A 24507-nucleotide genomic window follows, 5' to 3' on the forward strand; every position below is an offset into this window, starting at 1 on the left:
AACCCGCACCGCGGGGGCCGGCGCGGCGGCGGCCTGACCACCCCTCTCGCCCCTTTCCCAAGGGTAGGCTTGGGACCTCCTCCTCCTCCTCCTGTTTGCACAGCTGGATGGGACTGGGCTCCTCCCGACTCCCCAAGGGCAGGATGCTGCTTTCCCACTCCGTCCAGATGTCAGACCCCGGCCCCAAAGGGCTCAGCAGCTAGGCCTTCCCTCACAGTACGTCCCTGGCGTTCTGGGGGCGCCGGCACCCTTGCCCTGAGCCGTGCGCGGCCTGTCGATTCAGGATCGCCCATTCCCCGCGCCTCCCCCACCCTTGCCTTCCGTGGGCCTGTCCGCCTCTGGCCTTGAGTCACTTCCCCCGCCATGCCCCACCCCGCCCAGCCGGCCTCCCCTCCCAGGCTCCCGTGGCTCAGCTTCCCTGGCCCCGCGCCCTCACCCCTCTTTCCGCGAACACGCGGGAGCATCCTTCCCCGCCCCCATCTCCTAACTGAGGGGGTGCTTGTGCTTTTGCACACCCTGGGGAAAGTCCCCGGGTCACGCGGTTGTGTGTGGGGAGCCTGACGCTCAGGCTCGTCTCCACGCTTCCGCCTACAGAGTCGCGACTAGCGACCGTGGCGAAGCCACCCGGAGCGCGGACCGACCCCCCGCCCGGCCACTTGAGCGGGCGGGCGGGCGCGCGAGCGCGCACCTACGCACCTACGCACGCACGCACGCACGCACACCGGCCCCCTCCCCGCCCCTCTGGTGCGCCAGCTACGAGGCGCGCGGTCACGTGGGCCCATCCCTGGACGGCTGGCGCGGGAAGCCGCGCGAGAGCGGGCCGCGGGGTGCGTGAGCCGGCGCTGCCGCCGCCGCGTGACGTACGCGGCGCGTGAGCCGCCCCTCCCGCACGGAGGAGTCAGGCGGCCGCCCGCCGCGGCGGCCTCTGGGTAAGTGATGAGGCCCGGCCCCTGTGGGCTGCCCCGGGCTCAGTCCCTCCCGTCGCGAGCCGCATGGGGCGGCGGCCTGCAGCTGCGTCGGTCGCGGGACAGATGCAAGTAGCTGGGGAGGGGGGTGCTTTTGGTCTGTATGAGATGTCAGTCAGGGCAGTGGAGGAAAATGGCAACCGCGAGTGAGAACTGGGCTGAGGAGGTCCAGAGCTGCCCTTCGCTGCCCGCACCAGGCGGCTGCCGGGGCCTGACGCAGGCCCGGAGAGGGCGCGGGGGCGCATTAAAGGCACGGAGTCCTTCCGGCTACCAGTCCGGGTGCGACCGGCGCGGGAAGCCCCAACGGGCCTGAGGCATTCCCCATGCAGCCGCACCCCCGACCCCTCTCGCCAATGGGCGGGTCTCCAGGTGCCACCTGCGGGACGCTGCAGCCACTGTCCTCCCTTCCCCACCCCCGTTTGTGATTACCCCGTCTCTAGGGCAGGAAGTCCCCACCATCCCCATAATTAAGTTTTCTTTTTTCAGATTATATTAATCTCATTCTAAGCAAAGTCAGTTTTTCTTTTTAAAGCTTGCTTCATCTATCACTGCCTTCTCTAGCACTCATTATTTGGAGAAAGCAAGCAAGCTGTTGTCAAGCTGCTCTAAGCTGTACCTGGAAATTGACAGCAGCTAACATGTTTCATAAATTAATGCCCCAATGGCATGTATTCTCTTGAGACTAAAGTCTTTTTGGCAGAGCTGTTGATTCTCAAAGGATATTGTGAAGTGTGTAAAGTACACTTTGTAATCACAAATTTTTTTTTTTTTTTTTTGTGGTACGCGGGCCTCTAACGGTTGTGGCTCTTCTCGTGCGGAGCACAGGCTCTGGACGTGCAGGCACAGCGGCCATGGCTCACGGGACAAGCCGCTCCGCGGCATGTGGGATCCTGCCGGTCCGGGGCATGAACCCGTGTCCCCTGCATCGGCAGGCGGACTCTCAACCACTGCGCCACCAGGGAAGCCCTGTAATCACAAATTTTAAAGCTGAAAGGGGCCTTATAGAAAATGCAGTTCATCCCTCTCATTTTACAGATGAGGACACTAGGCCGAAAGACGGTGTAGCTTGATCGAAGTCCCAAGACGGTGTAGCTTGATCGAAGTCCCATACCTCTTCACTAACTGGACTCCAAGGCTCTAGATGCCTTGGTCGTTACGCTCCTCGCCACAGCCGGAGTGCGGTGCCAGTTTAACCCACGCACCGTAGAGACTATCTGCCAGAGGTGATTATGCTTGACTTGATTCCGGTTATTGAGAAATCGGACTTGGCTAGTGTGATGGCTCTGGTATCCTAAGGAATGCGGTTGACTATTTCTAGGTGGAATAAGCTGCCTATTAATGTACTTTGGGCTCAAAACTTGTCGTCATCGTCCCCCCCCCCCCCGCCTCCAAATTCAGCCCTATTCTCTGCAAGAATAAGCAAGATTTACAGCATTGGTTGCTTCCTTGGGTAAAGGCATCAAAGACCTCTTTAGCAATCTGCATGTGCTTTAATTAAGTGTAAATTATTAAGCCATTATCAGACATCAGCTCCTTAATAAGGAACAAAACACCGATGGTATAGGAAGCAGAATAGATGAGTTCTGATGGCTAGGAGGTTATCAGGAAGCAGTGGAGCATCACAAGGATGGTCAGCAAGAAAAGAGGAGGGGACCTTACATGACTTGCTACACCTTTTTGCCCAGCCCTGCTCTGAATGTCTTGGAGGTAGTAGAGGGATTCTGCTCAGGTGTCGTCAGTGTTTATTGAGTACTTGCAGTGGCTAGCTGCTTTCATAGATGAATTTTGAATACTTAGCAAAAAGGAGGTAGTATTGTCTCCATCTTACAAGTGAGGAAGGAGTCTCAGAGATTTACCTGGCTTCGATGATGCAGTCATTTGCAGTAGAGTTCAAGCCTAAATCACTTTATCTCCCAAGTCTGGTCAGTGCTCTTTTGCATTAGATCTTGCTACCACTTCTAGCCAGGAAGGGGATGAGAGAATCGCCTGTGGCTGATTTATTGGCGCCTGTGGTTGCCCAGAGAGGCTGAGCAGGACTTTCAGCTGCCCTCTATGCCTTAGAAAGTGGAGCTGTGTGCTTCCACCCTATCTCCTGAGGGGAATGCGAAGGAGCCAGGCTGTCTAGCTGGGGAGGAGGGGCCCGAGTGCCTTGGCCATAAATTACCCTGGCCAGGGCTGTGCTGGGAAGTGTTGCATAATGCCCTCCCCACCACTGAACCGAAGTGATTTATTTACTATGGTCCATAGATGGTGCTTGACCATCTTGTTAAAGAAAAACTTCTCCATTTTAGTAATAACAGGGCCAGAAAAGCGTTGAGGGTTTTTCCCCCTTGTCTTAAAAAGCAGCACAGGTGCTCTTATCTTGATAAATTATAAAGTATTTCTGCACCACTTCCTGTGCCCCCTTTCTGCTTATTTATTCCAAATTGCATGTGAACTTCAGTCTTTTGAGAGAAGAATGCTAAGAAAAATACTGTTCCAGTTTATAGTTACCAGCACAGGCTATGGAGTCAGACGTAGCTTTTGATCCCCACTTTATGCTATTTGCTAGTTGTGTGTCCTAAGCCTAGGTTTTTTCCTCATCTGTAAAATGGAAATAAAAATAATACATATAGTCATGGTGAGGGTTAAAAGAGATAATGTGCATAGAGCATTTAGCACAAGGCCTTGCACATACTATTTATTCTGTATAATAATAGCTATTGATAGTAACTAAACAGTATTTCCTCTAGGATAGAAGAGATATTGATACTTGAACTTGCTTAGGGAAAGTGGAGGAAGAGGAAAGAAAGTAACAAACATCAGTTTCAGGATTATTGGTTGAATTTATTAACACTTCTGTTTTCCCTTTGCTAGTAGGAATTTTTTTTCTTTCTTTCTTTCTTTCTTTTTTTTTTAACCTTACCTGGAGAAAAAGTGTTTATAGTGTTAAGTTAGTTATTTTTGAAAATTTTCTAATTCATTTCTTCCCTGGTTACAAATCAGTCACACAATGACTTTTTGTTCCCCCTGAAAAACCCTAGACACTTTAAGCAAAGGGTTTCATTAGCCCATGTGGATAACGTGTTTGTGGAACATTCCATGGCAAAGGAAGTAGTGGTTCACCTATATTCAGAAGTTATAATCATTCTTGTTTATACCGTATTCTAGGTGTGTACTAGCATTGTTGTTTTCCAGCTTTCTCCTGTCCTGTGAGTAGCTTATTCTTCTTTCAGAAATGCAGACTTTATTTTTTTAGCAGACTAAGAAGAATCTTTTCCTTTCCTTTACGGGGTTCTGATATTTTTAAAGTCCAGTAGAAATTTGCCCTCACTGGTGTTAGCATTCTTGTTTGCCTGGTGTTGCGGCTTTATCAGGCATCCCACATGTTGGTTAGATGGGGGTTGAGATGTAGTAGGCTGGCTGTGTCTGCCAACAGGCAGGAGGCCCCAAACTAACGTTTCCCCGTTCCGTTAAAGGTTTCTAGAGCATGACTGCTCTTCCTGTGTCATTTACCATGTCTGCTTCTTACCCTCTTCTCTTATACTCTCAGTGATTTTCATAAGCAAATGCCTAGAATTACTGCAGGTTTTACCTCACACAATAATTTTCAGATTTGGAATTTCCATGTCATTTTCAGATATTATGAAAGTAGGTGTAATAGTGTATGAGAGAGTTAAATACACCTCTTTTTCCTAAGTACTTTTTAAAAAGTTTGAAAATGTTGTGTTCCTCGTCCGCCCCCAATACCCATCCTACTAGTTTGGGAATATTTTTGTTTCTTAATCTGGCTAATATTTTAGTTTAAAGTTAAAATTAGAATTACAGTAGTTGATTTTTGTTCATTTAATGTAACTGGTATAATTCCCACATTTTGAGCACTTCTTGTGAAATTGTGTCTTTTTCTCTGTAACTTTAGTTTGTGAAATAGTCTCTAGGGTTTCCTTTATCCCTTGTTCTTTTAATGCAGTGGTTCTTCATTGAGGCATTATATTAGAATCACCTAAGGAGCTTAAAAAAGGATCTGTGCCTTACCCTCAGCAGTTCTGTTTGGGTTCATCTGGAGTAAGACTCAGGCATCAGTACAACTCTACATGGAAGGTTTTACAATGCAGTCAGCAGTTAGAGCCTCTATTCTGGGGTAAAATGATTTCTGCAAACATTCTCTTGGTTATAAAACGTTACACCACCACAATCATGTGAAAGTACATTAAAAAGTTAAAATCCTTGTATAAAGTCTTATTATGTAGCACTTTGGATATTTCTCCTTTTACCTTTGTATTTATAGCCATGAGTAAGTATCTCAAAAAGGCTGTGCACATTCCTGGGCCAACTTTCCTGTCTCCATGTCTTAACAATAATTAATAAAGTCACAGTGGTGAGAACCACAAAGAAAATATCTAAGACTTTGTTTTCCAAAGAAACAGATGTCTTACTCCTTTTGTTTCTTCTTTTATTAAAGATTCTTACAGCTTGCAAGAATGAAAAGCTGTGTATTGTAGGACATCATTCTGGCTACCATAGATCTGAGAGTCCAGTCTAACTATTATAATAGATTTTTAAAAATAAAATCAAAGATGTTGGGTATCAAGGTAACTTTGAATTCAGCTAACATAGATACTAGTATTAAGCTGTTCTGGCTTACTTAGTTTGAGCTAACCCAGAGTTATTGCAATCTAGTAAGTAAACAAGGTTTTTGTAGTCTCTTAAATATCAGTGCTATTATTATAAATACCGCTTTGATAACAGATAAAGCATTTTAAGATGTAGAACCGTTACATTTGGCTATAATATTTGTAAATATGATGATAGGTTATTTTTTTGCAACCTCTCTCACATTTTGAATTTCCACCAAAAATTCTCACATATGACTTCTAAGATGTTTCTGTATACATAGGAAACTTTGGCTATTCCACATCCTAAAGAAAATAAAATGAGTGGTCAAAAAATGATGAGCAAAGGCTATATAAAAAGCCTAGCTAATAATCTGCAAAGTAAGTTACATTAGAAAAATGTTCTGAATAACTTTGTGATGTATTGGCTCTGTTAACATTAGGTAAAATCTGGTGTGCTGCCTTAACACAAGAAAGGTCTATTATGCAAACAAATTTGGATGAATTTATATATGTGTGTGTGTGTGTGTGTGTGTGTATATATATATATATGACTTCTTTTTTTTAACAGATTTGAGTTTGTTTCATGTTATAAACTTGGAACATTTACCCCCTTATTTGATTCAATATATTTGCAACGTCTGCCATCAGTATATATGTTGAAAGTTCTAGATGGGAATTTTGAAGAAAGGGCACTGAGTTTAAAGTCAGACTTGAACTGAAGTTCTACCAGCACCATTTAACAGCTAGTTGTCTGACTTTGGGTACCTTTCCTGCCTTCTCTGAGCCTGTGGTTTCTTAAGCAGAAAATGGAAGTAATACAGTACCTGCTTCACTACCTCATAGGATCAAAAAAAGATAGAGTAGGGCAGAGGTTCTCAAAGTGTGGTCCAAGGACCCCTTGAAGGTTCCTGAAACCCTTTCAGTAGGTTTACAAGTATCTCCCTTTTGCCAAGGCCAAATTGTCTTAATACATTTGAACCAAAACAACATGTGGCAACAGAGTGATTGTAGAAGCAGAGAAAAGAACCCAGCTGTATTTTTTAAAGCCAGGTATTAAAGAGGATTGCAAAATGTAAAGCAATGCCACCCTTCTCACTTAAAAAAAAATTTTTTTTAGAATAAATTTGTTATTTATATTAATATGTAATGGGTTTATTGTTATTTCAAATATATTAGAATTGGAAAAATTTCACTTAATTCTGCATGTGGTAAATATTGATAAATATAATGCACATAAACAGCAGTTCTTAACAGCCCTTAATACTTTTCTTAAGAGTGTAAATGGATCTTGAGACCAAAACTTTTTAGAACTGCTGATAAAGGGTGATGGCTGAGTTCCTATCAGGACAATTCTGCAAATAAAAATTATAAACTTGAAAAAAAGTTTTAAAAACGACCAGATGGCATTCGAGAGTGACAAAAAGCAAGCAGAAACTGGAATGAGGTCTATGCTTGGAAGAATGGAACAGCTGTGAATAATTTTCCATTTTTATGGCTTTTAGCCTGAGAGAAGGCCCCAGTTGGGGACATGAGGGGATGGCTAAAACTGTGATAATAACCCGTAGTCTTACTTGCTTGAAGAAAAGAGGACAGAGTTCAGAGTGACCACACAGGTAGAAAGTAAGGAGGAAAATCCTAGAAAGGATATTGGGGGGGAGACCCCAAATCCTGTATCTAAACTCAGCTTGGATCTCTTGCCAGCCCCTAAACGTATACTAGTGTTGAGCAGCCTCCAAACAGCACACCTAGCACTAAAAAAAAACACCTCCTAGAGAAATGGAAATAAAAACAAAAACAAATGGGACCTAATGAAACTTAAAAAGCTTTTGCACAGCAAAGGAAACCATAAACAAGACCAAAAGACAACCCTCAGAATGGGAGAAAATATTTGCAAATGAAGCAACTGACAAAGGATTAATCTCCAAAATTTACAAGCAGCTCATGCAGCTCAATAACAAAAAAACAAACAACCCAATCCAAAAATGGGCAGAAGACCTAAATAGACATTTTTCCAAAGAAGATATACAGATTGCCAACAAACACATGAAAGAATGCTCAATGTCATTAATCATTAGAGAAATGCAAATCAAAACTACAATGAGATATCATCTCACACCGGGCAGAATGGCCATCATCAAAATATCTAGAAACAATAAATGCTGGAGAGGGTGTGGAGAAAAGGGAACACTCTTGCACTGCTGGTGGGAATGTAAATTGATACAGCCACTATGGAGAACAGTATGGAGATTCCTTAAAAAACTACAAATAGAACTACTATACGACCCAGCAATCCCACTACTGGGCATATACCCTGAGAAAACCATAATTCAAAAAGAGTCAGGTACCAAAATGTTCATTGCAGCTCTATTTACAATAGCCAGGAGATGGAAGCAACCTAAGTGTCCATCGTCAGATGAATGGTTAAAGAAGATGTGGCACATATATACAATGGAATGTTACTCAGCCATAAAAAAAAATGAAATTGAGTTATTTGTAGTGAGGTGGATGGATCTAGAGTCTGTCATACAGAGTGAAGTAAGTCAGAAAGAGAAAAACAAATACCGTATGCTAACACATATATAATGAATCTAAGGAAAAAAAAAAGAAAAAGTCATGAAGAACCTAGGGGTAAGACAGGAATAAAGACACAGACCTACTAGAGCATGGACTTGAGGATATGGGGAGGGGGAAGGGTAAGCTGTGACAAAGTGAGGGAGTGGCATGGACATATATACACTACCAAACGTAAAATAGATAGCTAGTGGGAAGCAGCCGCATAGCACAGGGAGATCAGCTCGGTGGTTTCTGACCACCTGGAGGGGTGGGATAGGGAGGGTGGGAGGGAGGGAGATGCAAGAGGGAAGAGATGGGAACATATGTATAACATTTACTTTGTTATAAAGCAGAAAGTAACACACCATTGTAAAGCAATTATACTCCAATAAAGATGTTAAAAACAAAAAACAAACTAAACCATGGGGAGGCAGAACTTGGAGTTTAAGTTCAGCCTAGTTAATTTGCAAAAAACAAAAACATCAGTACGCTTTAGAAGACTATTACAGTACCTAGAGTCTTTAGTTATCACAGTGTCTAAGGTATTTTCCACAATGACTAGACATATGAAGAAACAGGAAACTGTAACCCTAATTAGTGGAGATTGACCCCAAGATGACCCAGAGGTTGGATTTAGCTGAGAAGATTTAAAGCAGCTACTATAGCTATGCTCAAGGATGTAAAGCAAAATAAGGTTGTAATGTGTGAACAGACTGGAAATCTCAGCAGAGAAGTAGATACTAAGAAAGAATGAGATGAAAATTTTAGTCCTGGAAACATATCTGAAATAAAGAATGGGTTAGATTAGGAATGATGGTGAACTTGAAGATAAGTAAATAGAAATGATCTCATCTGAAGCAGAAAGAGAAATAAATTATTGTGTGTGAAAGTTCTCTATAAACTTCAACATTCTATATTAGCATCAGGGATTAATAGGTTTCTTTCAAGGCCTAAACTCACCTCTTTCCTCTGCATATGGACTGACTTCATAGTTCGTAAAATCAATGCCATCTAAGAGTACACTCAAATTCTCTCTCCTTACCTCAACCATCTGCTTTCCACCATCAGAAAAAGAGATTTCTTTTTTCTCCATGTCTACCTGCTACACCTATACTTTTTAAATTAATTAATTAATTTATTTTTGTCTGTGTTGGGTCTTTGTTGCTGTGTGTGGGCTTTCTCTAGTTGTGGCGAGTGGGGGCTACTCTTTGTTGCAGAGTGTGGGCTTTTCATTGTGGTGTCTTCTCTTGTTGTGGAGCACGGGCTCTAGGCATGCAGGCTTCAGTAGTTGTGGCATGCGGGCTCTAGAGCTCAGGCTCAGTAGTTGTGGCGCACGGGCTTAGTTGCTTTGTGGCATGTGGGATCTTCCTGGACCAGGACTCAAACCTGTATCCCCTGCATCGGCAGGCGGATTCTTAACCACTGCACCACCAGGGAAGTCCCTACACTTACACTTTTGATTGCATTCTTTCCGGCTTCTAGAGATTACACCCCTCTTCAGCCTGAAAGTCTTTGATCTGCAGTTCCCTCAATGTCCTGTTCTGTCTGTACCTACCCTTTATGACCTCTGCTTTCTGACACTCCCCTGCAGTCAGATATTTTGCTCTTGCTGCTTTCCCAGACTGTTGTCAGAGGTCACCAGAAACCTCTTGGTCAGCACACTTGGGGGTATTTGTAATAGGCCTCATCCTGTGTTTCTCTGCAGCATTTTATACCATTGCCACCTCCTCACACCAAGGTTCTTGCCTTTTCTGTATCTCTCTCAATGACAATATATTTTCTTATTTCTCTTCTTCTGTCTAGTTGTACTATTCTTGTCTTTAAAGGATTCATTCTTAGCTTTTTTCCCCTCTTATTTCACTCAGTAGTCCCATCTAATCCTGGTGACTTAAGCCTTGTTATTGCAGAGAATCTCCTTTCCAGTGCTGCCTGTTGTCTCCACAGGTAACTAAACGTTTCTACTCAGATGTCCTAGAGTGGACACATAGAACTCACTGTGTCCAAAATGAAACTTCTCTCTTACGAAGCCAGTTTCTGTGCTTCTCCTCTGGCGTTCTGCTATGCTACCTTTGTATCAACCTAGCACATGGCAGTTACTCTGCAAATAGGACCGGAAGCAATGAATGAATTCTTCCAGTTACTCAAGCTGGAATTCTGAGACTCACTTTTGACTTGATCTTCTTTGTGGCTGACCACATCCAGTCCTCTGCCAAGTCATGTCAGCCTCCATCTGGTATATCTTCTTGTATTCCTTTCTTCATTCCCACTGCTGTTGTTTGGATATTGCAGAAGGCTACTTGCTGGTCTTTATTTCTCTATGCCTTTCCCTTGCTAATCTTTTATGTGTGTTGCTACTAGAGCAGTTTTGATTCCCAAGCCTAATGATGGTAATTTTACTCATTCTATATATATATATTTTTTTTGCTGTACGCGGGCCTCTCACTGTTGTGGCCTCTCCCATTGTGGAGCACAGGCTCCGGACGCGCAGGCTCATCGGCCATGGCTCACGGGCCTAGCCGCTCCACGGCATGTGGGATCTTCCCGCACCGGGGCACGAACCCATGTCCCCTGCATCAGCAGGCGGACTCTCAACCACTGCGCCACCAGGGAAGCCCTACTCATTCTGTTTTTTTCTGCCTAGAATGCTATGTTCACCTTCTGCCTGTTCATTGAAATCCAGTTCAAATGGATTATTTTTCATTGGGTTCCCTGTCATTTATCTCCCCCTCCTAGTGTGTTCTCCAACTGCTGTTATTGGCACTTACCACTTTTACTTCATGTCATAGTTACTGTGTTTTATATTTTATCTCCCCTATTAGCCTGTAATCTTGATTGCAACATCATTGTAATTTTTTTCTGTCCCCGTGCCTTGTACAAGGCATGCTTTCAAATATTTTCTCTTTATTAAATTTCTCTTCACAAAATATTTGTTTGATAAGTGAATTTAACTGTTACTCATAGAACATTAACCACAGATTTTTGTATATGTGGCTTTTTAGTGTGCTATTTTCATTTCCACATGGTTCAACAGTTCACTATAGTAATGTACTATATGTATAAATATATATATATATATATATATATATATATATAGAACTGTTGAAAACATTTATGATCTGAGGGGGGTTTTTTGGGACAGTTTGTAAGACTAGTTTAAGGTACTTCAATTTGAACCATTTTATTGAATCTAAGACATGTTTTCACATTGAAATCTCCAATATAGAGTTTTATTTTGGTTTTTTAATCTCCTTATAAATTGGTGGTATTTTAGAATCAGGAAAATGTGGTAAATACAATAAATATTGACTTTTAGTTAAATGGCCTTTTGGAACAATACCCACAACCTGGGTTTTCGTTTCTATTCTTAGAAGATAGACTCAGGTCTTTGTAGGTTCTGTTATCTTATTTTTTATTTCATTGCTGCTTAAAAGCTTTTAAAATGAGATGGTATGGGAGAGTTTTGTTTTGTTTTGTATTTTTACTCGTGGGGAGGAGTAAGGGAAACTACTATGTTTGAATTAGTAGGATTTTTGAAAGTAATGGTGCCGAAAGCTCAGTTTCTCTGTACACTGGTGCAGAATCGAATCTTGGAGACAAGAGTTTTGGGTGAAGTAGAAAAGGATAGCTTTATTACATTGCCAGGCAAAGGGGGACACAGTGGGCTCCTGCCTCTAAAAACTATGTGTCCCAACTTGGAGGATACTGAGAAGTTTTATAATAATGGTTCCAAGAGGGCATGATCAGCTCATGGACATTCTTCTGATGGGTTGGTTGGTGAGGTAAGTAGGAGTCAGCAACATCAACCTTCAGGTTCCAGCTGGTCTGGGGTCTGCATGCTTGTGGGCAGCATACCATTGTTAATCTTAACTTCTCCCACCTGGAGGGGGTTTCAGTATCTCCCAAACAGCCCAAAGATATTGTTGTGTGTATCCCTTGATGGGGAACCAAGACCTTGCACAAAGGCTGCACTATTGTTTCTATGACTGTTTATTTCTCTCTGGTCTAGCATCCCCTCGTTTCCCGAATTAACAACTGCTTTAATCTGCCTGTTGGAATTCAGGGAAGGTCATGGAGGCTGAATGAAAGCTATGTCTTGTAATCAAAGAAATGGGGGACACAGAAAGGCTTTGTGCCCAGGAGCCCCACAGGGCCCTGCTCAGTATCGTAATGTATGAATGTAGAGTTAAAAGAAGCAAGTTGCAGGATTCCTAAAGTATAATATTATTTGTATAAAATTTTAAAACATGCAAAACAATACCAAACATTCTTAAGGAATCTGAACACATGCAGTAAGAATGTGATAATGTACAGGAGAGTCATAAACACCAAAATCAAGATGGTGGTTACCTTTGGAGGCAAGGTGGGTGGGGGGGTAGAGTGTGGGAGAGATGCCAGGGTGTCTTTACCCTGTTTGTAATGTTTACTTTTTGTGCCCAGGGGTGGGTGCTTGTTACCTTGTTCTCTTTACCTACTGTCTGTCTGAAATATTTCAACATTTTCAAACAGTATAGTTCCCCCCACCCTTAACTCTCTGCTCCCTAGTTTCCCTCCCAGAAGCAAAATTGGTTTCTTTGAACCTTTCCAGACATGTGTATATAAACAAGAATATATTTATGTGTAAATTCCCCCACCTTTAAAAATAGAATAACCACTACCACTTTTACATAAATAGTAGTCTTCTCTACACAGTTTTACATTTTGCTTTTTTTACTTACTATGTCTTGGAGATTATTCCATATTAGTACATTATATATGTAGTTTTAATAAAAAATAGATTTAACCTTTTATCAATAATAATTGCCTTTATCTTTACCAGTTATAATCTAGACTTTATCCACTAATAAGTATAAATGTTTGTTTTGCTGTGTCACATTTGCTTAAGCAGTAGGAAATCTGGGTTTCTCCCTGATCCTTCTTTGCAGGCTTCCCAGGGTGCTTGATGTGTAGACTGTTCCCTAGGCTCCTTCAGTTGATGAGTTGTGTTTTTTTCTGGGAGGTGGAGAGGGAGGACATTGGGGCTCTGGAGTCCAGTGCCTGGGTTTGAATCCCCTTACGAGCAATGTGATCTTGGGTCAGTTAACTCTCTGTGCTGATTGTTTCTTCATCTGTAAGGTGCATTGAGTATTTCCTTTCTCATAGAGTTGAACTGAAAATTAAATGAGTGAAAAATGCCTGACATACAGGAAACAGTATAAACCGTTGACTGTTTTTATTATATTATCCACCACTCAGCATTTTACTGCCCAAGCTATTGCGAGTCTTCAGACAGCTAAACCCGCACTCTCATCACTGACCTCCTTAAGACTTTGGTCTCTCTGGTTAGTAGGAAAACTTCATTTCTTTTTTTAGGACCTGCTTTTTTAGAGGAGGTTCTCCCAGCACCCCAGGGATGCCCTTTATACCCCAGCTGCCTTCTCTCTGCACAGTTGAGGTGGAGAAGGTAGAGGAAGGAGAAGGTGGCACAGCCTCCCACCTCCCAGGGCCCTCACGAATGTTCTTGCTGCTCTACTCACATCAGACTTCTCTGCCAGAATTATTTTGCATGTTCTTCCGCATGCGTGATTTTTTTCCCCTGACACCAGTGGTCCCATCCTTTATTCTACTTCATCGGGAACCTCCATGCTTGTATGTGTCTGAGTCCAGTTAAGGTCAGTGCTTAGGTTCTTTCCCATTGGGCTCCAGGCCCCATGTGAATCTGGGGATGTGGCTTGACATCTATTTTAAGGGCTCCTGTGACTGATAAGTTACCCAAACATTATATGATAGGAGGCCAGTGTCCCCTGAGCATAACAGAGGATCCCTAAGGAGCAGTGACAGCTCTAGCCCAGGCTGGACACACTGTAATGTTATTAACATTTATGGTCAACATTTGAATAGTAGTTTCCATTACAAGGTGCTTTTCACATAACTTATCTCATTTGGCCCTGAGGCAAGGATCAGTACCTCATTCCCATTTTTGCCAGTGAGGAAACTGAGGACTAGAAACTGTGGTTGCATGGATAAAAAAGGACAGACTTCCTTTCACGTCTTTGTCACCACACCAAGCCACCTTCTTACCAGATTTTAAAAAGGCCACATTTTATCATTTCAGCAGGGTTGAAATCAGTTGTCATAATGGGGTATTTAATGTTAGCTAAGTTTGGGGTAAAATTAACAGTATTGAAAACTGTTGAATAATTTCATTTAAACTTAGGTCTCCTTGTATTTTGTAGGTTTGAGTGATCTATAGCCAACCTTGTAAAAAAAAAAAAATCTATATTATCCTTTTTCTCAGAGCCACAATGGACACAGCTAGCCATAGCCTTGTCCTTCTGCAGCAGCTGAACATGCAGCGAGAATTTGGTTTTCTGTGTGATTGCACAGTTGCTATTGGAGATGTCTACTTCAAAGCCCACAGAGCAGTGCTTGCTGCTTTTTCTAACTATTTCAAGATGATATTTATTCACCAAACAAGGTAAGGATGTGCTTTTGTAAATCAGAAGTATTTTTGATACTGTGATATAGCTAAGCCTTATTATAATCTCATTTTGGGGATTCTTTGTTACGGGATCACCTTAGGAAATAATAAAAATTTATAATTTTTTTACACATCTGTCATTAAACTCTGTGTAGGGTTCATGGTAGAAGATAGAATGAAAACAATAATGGCTAAAATCTATTGAAGGCTTATACCATAAACAAGCACTAAGCATTTATCTAATGTAAATTCTGTTATCCATACTTTTTTAGAGAAAAAGAAACTGTAACTGAGTTGTTAAGTAACTTGTCCATCTAGGATTATACAGCTAATATATTAAACTCAAATGCAAATCAGTGCTCTTAATCACTAAGTCATTGATTTCTATTCCATAACACTTTCATAGCAAGGTTTCAATGTCATAACTCTGCCCACTTTATATTCCGTATTACAGTTCAAATGTCGTTTGTTTCAAATGTTTTTTCAAAAAAAATTTTTAAAATCTAGATTGCCCCAGCGTGGGGTATTAAGGAGGGGGGTATAAAGTGGTATCCAGATTCTGAGCTCTTGGAAAAAAATAGCTTTAATACCTCCTAGGTTAAAAGTGATGCAACACTGTATGATTTTTTTTTTTTTTGTATATGGTACACGGGCCTCTCACTGTTGTGGCCTCTCCCGTTGCGGAGCACAGGCTCCGGACGCGCAGGCCCCGCGGCCATGGACCACAGGCCCAGCTGCTCCACGGCATGCGGGATCCTCCCGGACCAGGGCACGAACCCGTGTCCCCTGCAACGGCAGGCGGACTCTCAACCACTGCGCCACCAGGGAAGCCCTGTATGATTTTTTTTAAAAGACCTTACATGGTGGGACTTCTCTGGCGGTCCAGTGGTCAAGACTCTTTGCTTAAAAAAAAAAAAAAAAAAGACTCTTTGCTTCCAGTGCAGGGGCCGTGGGTTCAATCCCTGGTCGGAAACTAAGATCACATGCCAGGTGGTGCAGCCAAAAAAAAAAGTTTATAGTCTAAGAGAGAGGTAATGCGTGTAAAGAAAATAATTGCAGTGTAATTGGTCTCTTTGCGCCTCAGTTTCCTTCTCTGTAAAACACTAGAATAATATACCCACCCCATGGTATTGAGAAGATTAAATGGATTAATAATATTAAAATGCTTAGAACAGAGCTTTGCACTGTTAGCTGCTGCTATTAATAGTTACTGTGATGTCTATAATAGAAGTGCTGCACAAGGTAGAGTGGAGTGTCAGCAGCCTTATTTTGAGAAGGTTGGCACAGGTTTTACAGAGGCTCTGAATGTTGCAGGATCAGGAGGAGTTTCTCAGATGTTGTAGAGGAACGCAAAAAGTTACAGTTGCAGGCAAAGGGGGAAAATGCATGAAAACATATGCAGATATGAACCAGGCTAGCACATTCAGAAAATGGAGTAGATCAGAATGATTGGAATATATGGCACAAAGGGGAGAGGAGGTTAGAGTCGGGGACAGGTCATGGGTAGTCTTTTCTGCTACGCAAAAGAGTTTCCTCTCCTACTTAAGGGTCAGTGTAGAAACTAGATTAGAAACACTACCTTCATTCACATAAGCCTCATCTGAGAGCAGTGAGTTGGTTCAGCTCTTAAAGCCCCTGTTGTGTACCAGGCACCATGCTAAACTAAATCCAGGTGATACAAAGGTAGCAGGCCTACTTTGTGGTATCTCTGTTGAGCAACTAAAAATCCTCAGTTAAAAGAGCTCTGTGCTGATATAAAAAAAACCCTGCCACAGACCATGGCAGTGAGGTAAGAGTCACAGGTAAGAGTGAAACCCAAGAGGGAATCCTAAAATGTCAGGACTAAAGAAATGGATTGCCGGTGTACTGACACTTGCTTTCTGATGTATCGACACAAACTTTTGCTTCAGGGAAGGTGAGTGCATCAACTGATTCCACTGTTCCTTGTCATCCAGCATTTCCCTCAGGTTGTTTTTATCCTAATTTTGCAGGGTGTTTCCTGATTTTCTTGTTACACAGTTATTTCCATCTATTTTCTGAATTCTAGATTCATATGTGAAAATTGGGCTTGAGATTAATTTAAACCTTTTCAAAGTTACACTTGTATTTGTTTGCAATTTAAAGAGTAGATATATTAATACAGTTTGGAAGCCAAAATAAGGTTAGTGTGATTTAAAATTCTAAATAGTACCAATTCCAATAGACCCTTTTAAAATTTTTAATTATTTTTTATTACGGTACAATATATGTAAACATAAAATTTGCCATTTTAACCATTTCTATTTGTACAATTCAGGGGCATTAATCACATTCACGGTGTTGTGCAACCATCACCAGTATCTATTTCTAAAACTTTTTATCACCCCAGAAAGAAACTGTAACCATTAAATAATAACTCCCCATTCTCTCTACCCCCAAGCTCCTGGTAACCTCTAATCTATTTTCTGTCTCTATGAATTTTCCTAATCTAGATGTTTCTTATAAGTGGCATCATATAAAATTTGTCCCGTTGTGTCTGGCTTATTTCACTTAGCATGTTTTCAGGGTTCATCCATTTTGTAACGTATATCAGAACTTCATTCCTTTTTATGGCTGAGTAACATTCCATTGTATGTATATGCTGCATTTTGTTTATCCATTCATCTGCTGATGGACACTTGGGTTGTTTCTAGCTTTTGGCTAATGTGAATCATGCTGTAATGAACATTGGTCTATAGGTATCTATTTGAGTTCCCGATTTCAGTTCTTTTGGTTATATACCCAATAGACTATTAAGTTCCTTAAGAGCAGGGTACCTATTTTATTCATCACTTTTCTACCCCCTGGCATGCAGTTTAAGTGCATATCACTTAGGAGTCACTAATTAAATGTTGAACTAATCAGAATATCTGTGTTTCTTAACTTTAGGCAGTAGATTGAATACATGAAGACTTGTTGCTGCGCCATAAAACTGGTATACAATGAAAACTTAAGCTTTTGTTGCTGAGTTTCATCAAGGCAGATTGCTAAGTTAGAACTTCTTAGGAAGAAACTGCTTTAGCCTAAGACTGTGTACTGTTAACTAAAAGGCCAACCGGGTTGTTTCATTCTGTGTGGGTCTGTTTTTTTGTTTTTAACAGTGAATGCATAAAAATACAACCAACTGACATCCAACCTGACATATTCAGCTATTTGTTGCACATTATGTACACGGGGAAAGGGCCAAAACAGATTGTGGATCATAGTCGTTTGGAGGAAGGGATTCGATTTCTTCACGCCGACTACCTTTCTCACATTGCGACTGAAATGAATCAAGTGTTCTCACCAGAGACTGTGCAGTCCTCAAATTTATATGGCATTCAGATCTCAACGACCCAAAAAACAGCTGTCAAACAAGGGCTGGAGGTCAAGGAAGCTCCTTCCAATAACAATGGAAATAGAGCTGCTGTCCAGGGTGACCACCCCCAGTTGCAGCTCTCTCTTGCTATTGGGCTGGATGATGGCACTGCAGACCAGCAGAGGGCCCATCCTGCTGCCCAGGCCTTGGAGGAGCACCAGAAGCCCCCCGTGTCCATCAAGCAGGAGAGATGTGACCCAGAATCTGTGATTTCCCAGAGCCATCCCTCACCCTCTTCAGAGGTGACAGGCCCTTCTTCCACTGAAAGCGGTATCAAAACACACCTATGCCATTACTGTGGGGAACGTTTTGATTCCCGTAGTAATCTAAGACAGCATCTCCATACCCACGTGTCTGGATCCCTCCCATTTGGTGTCCCTGCTTCCATTCTGGAAAGTAACGACCTTGGTGAAGTGCATCCACTTAATGAAAGTAGCCAGGCTCTTGAATGCCGCAGGCTTAGCTCCTTCATTGTCAAGGATAATGAGCAGCAGCCTGACCACTCACACCGGGGTGCCACAGAGCCTTTGCAGATCAGTCAAGTGTCTTTGATCTCCAAAGACACTGAGCCAGTAGAATTAAACTGTAATTTTTCTTTTTCAAGGAAAAGAAAAATCAGCTGTACTATCTGTGGTCATAAATTTCTCCGAAAGAGCCAATTACTGGAGCACATGTATACACACAAAGGTAAATCTTACAGATATAACCGATGCCAAAGGTTTGGTAGTACATTAGCCCAGAGATTTCAGCCATATTGTGACAGCTGGTCTGACATCCCCCTGAAAAGTTCTCGCTTGTTGCAAGAACAGTTAGACTCATCTTGTGCCTTAGAGTCAGAACTCACACAAGAAAATGTGGATACTATCCTGGTTGAGTAGCAGTTTCTCCTTCAGGATTTTTGTATCAGTTCTGAAAAAGAAAACTCACATACTTTTTTTAATTCATAAATTATTTTTCTCCTCAAGTTCTATTGACTTTTTCTTTACCATTTATCCATAGTTTTAAGGTTGTATGTGTTAGATCTTCTTATTGTAAGATATATTGATACATAGCTACTAAAATGTAACCTTCAATTAGGGCTGTGAAGTTTTCATAAATTAAATCACAATTTAGAAATCAGAAATCAATATAGAAGTATGGAAGTTTTTCCAGGTTGTAGAATCTGTAAAATCAAATTGAATATGAAATAAGTGAAATCTTTTTTAAAGAATATTCTAGACTATCACTTTTGGTTAATGTTCCACATGAATTAAGCCCTTAATGAGGATTATTTTAAAATATTTTCTGCCATACAGGGAATTAATAGTTTTTAGTGCATAACTATATGTTATAATGTATAAATCATTTGTTTTAAGGCATAACTATACCAAATCATGAGTAGTTTTAAATTACTTTTTACTTACTAGCTCTGCAACATCTTATGTGGCTTTATTTTTTTTTAACACTGAGCATACCTCATTTTCAATAAAAAATATTTAAGAGAGAGAAAGGGAGAAGAGTCAGAAACACACACAAAAACTTAAACAGTAAGATACATACACATAGATAAGCATAGAAGCCCCTGGTGTTAGAGACAGAAATTCAGATAGATCTGTGTTGACTGACACCCTAGTGTTGTTATCTTAATCTAGAGTGTTTTCTTAAAGACCTTAAGGGAGGGGCTTCCCTGGTGGCGCAGTGGTTGAGAGTCCGCCTGCCGATGCAGGGGACACGGGTTCGTGCCCCAGTCCGGGAAGATCCCACATGCCGCGGAGCGGCTGGGCCCGTGAGCCATGGTCGCTGAGCCTGCGCGTCCGGAGCCTGTGCTCTGCTACGGGAGAGGCCACAACAGTGAGAGGCCCGCGTACTGCAAAAAAAAAAAAAGACCGTAAGGGAGTTTGAGATTTTTATGACCAGAGGTTTACATGAGCTTATGAGGTAAATGATAAAATACAAATTATCTTTCTACCCACAGTATCAGAAGATTTTATAGGCTACCTGGGTTGACATTAATTTTCTAATAATCACCTGAAAAGGTAATTTTTCAGTGGCACAATTTAAACTTTTTTCTGGTCCATAAAACCAGTAGAGTAGATATAGTCAGTGTCCTAGAACTATGTTTAAAATCCATGACAGCCTTCCCTCTATGAATCAACTTAACTCCCTTTTATATTGGTGAAACTTACAAAGCTAAAATTCCAGAAAAATTAAAATTGGTGGACTGAATGATAGATTCTCCTGCTGTGTGTAGCTGGGAAATAGCTGGTTAAACTTCACCACAGAGTGTAGACGTAAATTGTTTCTGAGATGTTTAAATTTAAAATACTAGAGAGTCAAGGATAACAAAAGAGAGAGGCTTCAGAACAGGCTTATCTTTTTTTGTATGCTGCCCTGCTAAATTCTAAACCTCACAGGTGTCTTAGTAAATTTAATAAATTTGGTTTGTGAAGATTAGAATTAAACTACGTACAGAAACTGTTTGATCTCCTTCCTGACTGCTCACTTCTGCGGTTATTTCCTGACATCAGAGTTCCTCAACAGTATCCGAGTTCAGTCAGGATGTAGCTCAAAGAGAAATCCAGCTCATTCTGAGGGCACAAAGGTTTTCTCTGGGTTATCAGTGAGTTTAGGTGAATTATGAACTGATAAGTTTTTCTTAAGGAGTGAATGAAGAAAACCAATGGGCATTGTCTAAGGTGGTTGAGTTTCTGTCGTAGACATGGATGGGAAGCCTTGTGGGGCCCAGGTTGACATATGTTAAGAGCAAAATCTAAGTAGCTATTGATACAGAGTCAGTTGTATTGGGAGTAGTTAAAACAAATGTATTGCTCTTTAGTGTCAGAACTGCATCTAATCTTATATGTAAATCATTTAAGTAATTATTCAAACTCATACTGTCCTCAAAGACTTCATCTCATAGGATGAACACAAATATTAACATTGATTTCATGTATCTTAGGCTGTTCTAGATATATTCCCTAGCCTTCTTCAAGTAAAGTTTTATTTTTCTCATTTAGATAAAAATTTTCCTGATTTTTCTCTTCTGTTTTCTTTCCTACTTGCTCAGTCATTAGTCGTTGACACAAAAAAGTGTGTATAGCTAAAGGGTGGGAGTAAGTGTGCATATGAATTGTGGTGTAGGGCAGCAGTTCAGGGCAGAGTCTGGATGTGGCAAAAGTTTGCTTTTGGCTGACTGTTCATGATAGACAACATTAACTTAAAGCAGAGATATATCTACTTTTGTTGGGTGTTAAGAAAAGAGTGCTTAACTGTATTTTTATTCTTATTCATAAAGTTACTTTTATTATTAGGAATTCAAAACAAATGTTCTTTTCCTTCATCTTCACAGTATTCTGTCTGTATTAGGAAGTGGGAAAATGATTACTCCATTTTATAGGAAAATATCCCAAAACCTGGGTTCCAGAGAGCCAGTGAATCACTATTCACTGTGGGAAATGACCCCAGTTTTATCTTTCTCATTCATTCAACAGGAATATTTTAAAAATAGCTATTTTATGACTAACACTGTGCCCTGAGTGTATTTTTTTAAGACATGATTCCTCACTAAGAAAAATCTACTTTGTATAAAAAAGTCCTTCCAGCAAAACCCTTTAGTTTTGACTACATCATTTGTAAAATGGAGCTATTATCTTAGCCATGTAGTATGGTTTGCATGATGATTACCAAACTCTTAAAACTGGAAATGCTGTGTACACCTTAATGTACTGGGCAAGTACTAGACGGACATTTTCCCTTTGGATCAGCTTAGAATTTTCCCTTCTTTCTAGATCCCACATATAGTTGTTCTCTGGAGGAAAACAGACTGTTTCAGTATTTGTCCTTATTAGCCTATTGTCAGAACTCAGTATCTGATAAGTGCAGTCTGCCTTATAAGAAAACCAAAATTTCTTGATTTATCTCCTGAGATTATTATCTCTTTCTCTGATTTTCTGACTTCCCATCTGTAAAGTGTCTGTAAGCAATCCCTACCTCACAGGGGTGTTGTGAGGATTTGTATTAAAACTGTGTTAAGTTCTATCAGTATTACTGGTAAAAACCAACCATATAAAGAAAACTACATTCTACATGTTTTCTGCAGCTAAACCTATTAACTTTAGTATTCCAACTCATAAATTCTAGAATGTCTTAAAAGCAGTCATGTACTACTTAATACTCAATAATTAATTGGCAGAATTCTTATTTTTTTGGCAGAATTCTTCTTTTTTTTTTTTTTTTTACAAATACTCTAGACACAGCAGTGTTGCTAGAATTCCTATTCTACCTACCATAGTTTAACCATCAGTATTTCTCTTCAGCCTTTAACAAGGAGGATATTAATTCTTTGGTGTTATTGGGAATGAAACCTTGCCAAGTGCAACTTTATTTAAAGTTCCCCCAAACGTATTATTTACATATAGGAAACGGAACAAAAGCAATGGAGAAAATACTATTTTCATTTCTCGGATGTAGGTCATCTAAAAAGTAGATGGAGACCAGAAATGGAGCAGGGCAAATAACCGAGTAATTCATTATGTTTTGTCAAAATAGTAAGGCTTCACTTAAAACAGAAGGAAATACATAGTAATCATGGAAGAAGATAGTCTGGAAAATGTATAATTCCACTGATGTTTATTTGCACAGGCAAATTCTTGATGTTGTAACTCAGATCCTTGAGAAGTATCCATTTTTTTGTAGTAATTGAGGTAAAAATAGGCGATGTGAAGAATTTTCATAATGTAACTTGTATCTTTGTATGTTTTAAACTAAATGTAGCTCTATGGTATTTTATTATAATTAATTTTTGAATTCCTAAGAATGAAATCTGTACATTTTTATTCTTTGCTGTACTTCTGTGTTTGTATGGTTGGACTTTTTTGAAAACTGGTAAGATTATACAATCCTATGCCTGGCTGTCTTAAATATAAGGAATTACAAACTGTTATTTTTGTCTTCAAGACCTGGAAGAATCCTTTGTGCTTCAGTGTATATCTGTGCCACACTTGATTAATTAGTAGATATTGCTCCAATGCAATTGATGTTAACTGTCATCAACTCTTCTATTTTGTGCCAAATAAAGTCATTTAATCAGATTAAATAAAATATCAACTTAAAATACTTTCAAAGAAACTTGGATTTCAAAAACCTGTACCAAAAAAAAAAGGCAAAAGGGAATTCCCTGGTGGTACAGTGGTTAGGAGTCTGCACTTTCACTGCCGAAGGCCTGGGTTTGATCCCTGGTCGGGGAATTAAGATCCCACAAGCTGCACAGCACGGCCAAAAAAAGAAAAAGAAAAAAAGCAAAAACTTGTACAATGAAAAGGGCCCCTGAAGAAATCTTCAAAGTACTAGTAATAGTAACACATAATACAGGAGACTGAAATCAATAATATATTGTATGGTTAAACTCTTCCACCTAATGTATTGTGAGTTTGCTTCAGAAACATTATTTCAGAAAGTTTCGTATTCTCCATTTGGAATGAAAACTGTGAATTTCATGTATTTTATCATGACAAATAAATTAATGTGACTTGATCATAAACAAAACCTTTTATTAACTCAGCTTATAGAATGTGTTCTTATTTTACAGCAGTGTCTGCCAAATGTTGTCTTCCTAGTGTTGAGGTAAGTGGTCTCTGTACCAGGTAACACTTTGGATGTGTGATGCAAAAATGCATCAGTGAGTCCAATTCTTACCAGCCATAATCTGTGTTAATAGAAAAGTGATGTCCTAATCAAGTGCTTTCCAACTGCCATCTCTGGAAAGAAAGGTACTATGTAGTCATTTCCCAGAAGTTTCTTGCTTTGCTCCTTCCTTTCTTCCCTATTTTCTCTCTATCTCCTCCAGTAGCGTAATCTGCAACAGTGGTTCTTAGCCAGGACGTATTAGTCAGGTTCTCCAGAGAAACAGAACCACACTGTGTGTGTGTGTGTGTGTGTGTGTGTGTGTGTGTGTGTGTGTGTGTGTGTGTGAGAGAGAGAGAGAGAGAGAGAGAGAGAGAGAGAGAGAAAGATTGAGTGATTGATTGATTATAAAGAATTGGCTCATGCAGATATTGAGGCCAAGTCCCAAGATCTACAGTTGGTAAGCTGGAAACCCAGGGAAGCCAATGGTGTAGTTCCAGTCCAAACTTTGCAGTTTGAGAATCACAAAGGCAGGAAAAGACCAATGTCCCAACTTAATAGGCAGAAGTTACCCTTACTCTTAGGAGGGTCAGCTTTTTCTATTCAGGCCTTCAACTGGTTGGACAAGGGCCACTCACATTAGAGAGGGCAGTCTACTTTACTCAGTCTACTGATTCAAATGTTAATCTCATCCAGAAACACAGACACATCCAGAATAATGTTCGACCAAATATCTGGGTATCCCATGGCCCAGTCAAGTTAGACACATAAATTTAACTATCACACGGGGTGGTCCCCTTGCACCATGGTGAAATTTGGCAATGTGAAGGTGTTTTGGGTTGTCACAGCTGGGTGGGGGTAGGGGAAGGTTGCTGTTGGCATCTAGTGGGTAGAGAGACCGAGGGTGCTCTAAACATCTCACAGTGTAGAGTATAGGCCCCACAACGAAGAGTTTTCCAG

At 40.8% G+C, this 24507-nt stretch overlaps 1 protein-coding gene across 2 annotated transcripts; it reads left to right on the forward strand.

Moving 5' to 3' along the window:
• The first annotated feature begins 788 nt into the window (after positions 1–788).
• ZBTB25 (zinc finger and BTB domain containing 25) lies at positions 789–23484 on the forward strand. 2 transcript variants are annotated; one of them, XM_079912887.1, is made up of 4 exons: positions 789–929; positions 2001–2188; positions 14388–14567; positions 17690–23484. In XM_079912887.1, exons 3-4 carry the CDS (start codon positions 14395–14397, stop codon positions 18822–18824), a joined length of 1308 nt encoding a protein of 435 aa, XP_079769013.1. In that variant the 5' UTR covers positions 789–929; positions 2001–2188; positions 14388–14394; the 3' UTR covers positions 18825–23484. The 2 variants fall into 2 exon arrangements, with proteins under 2 accessions (XP_079769013.1, XP_079769012.1); XM_079912886.1 differs by having other exon boundaries at positions 802–1033.
• The last annotated feature ends 1023 nt before the right edge of the window (positions 23485–24507 follow it).

The sequence above is a fragment of the Stenella coeruleoalba genome (assembly GCF_951394435.1).
Source record: "Stenella coeruleoalba genome assembly, chromosome: 2".
Lineage (NCBI taxonomy): Eukaryota > Metazoa > Chordata > Mammalia > Artiodactyla > Delphinidae > Stenella > Stenella coeruleoalba.

What these genes read in the sequence shown, in the direction of transcription:
- ZBTB25 (XM_079912887.1), top strand. Translation starts at nt 14,395, where the DNA reads ATGGACACAGCTAGCCATAGCCTTGTCCTTCTGCAGCAGCTGAACATG. An exon ending in ATATTTATTCACCAAACAAG is followed by an intron (nt 14,568 to 17,689) that starts GTAAGGATGTGC and finishes TGTTTTTAACAG; the next exon opens with TGAATGCATAAAAATACAAC.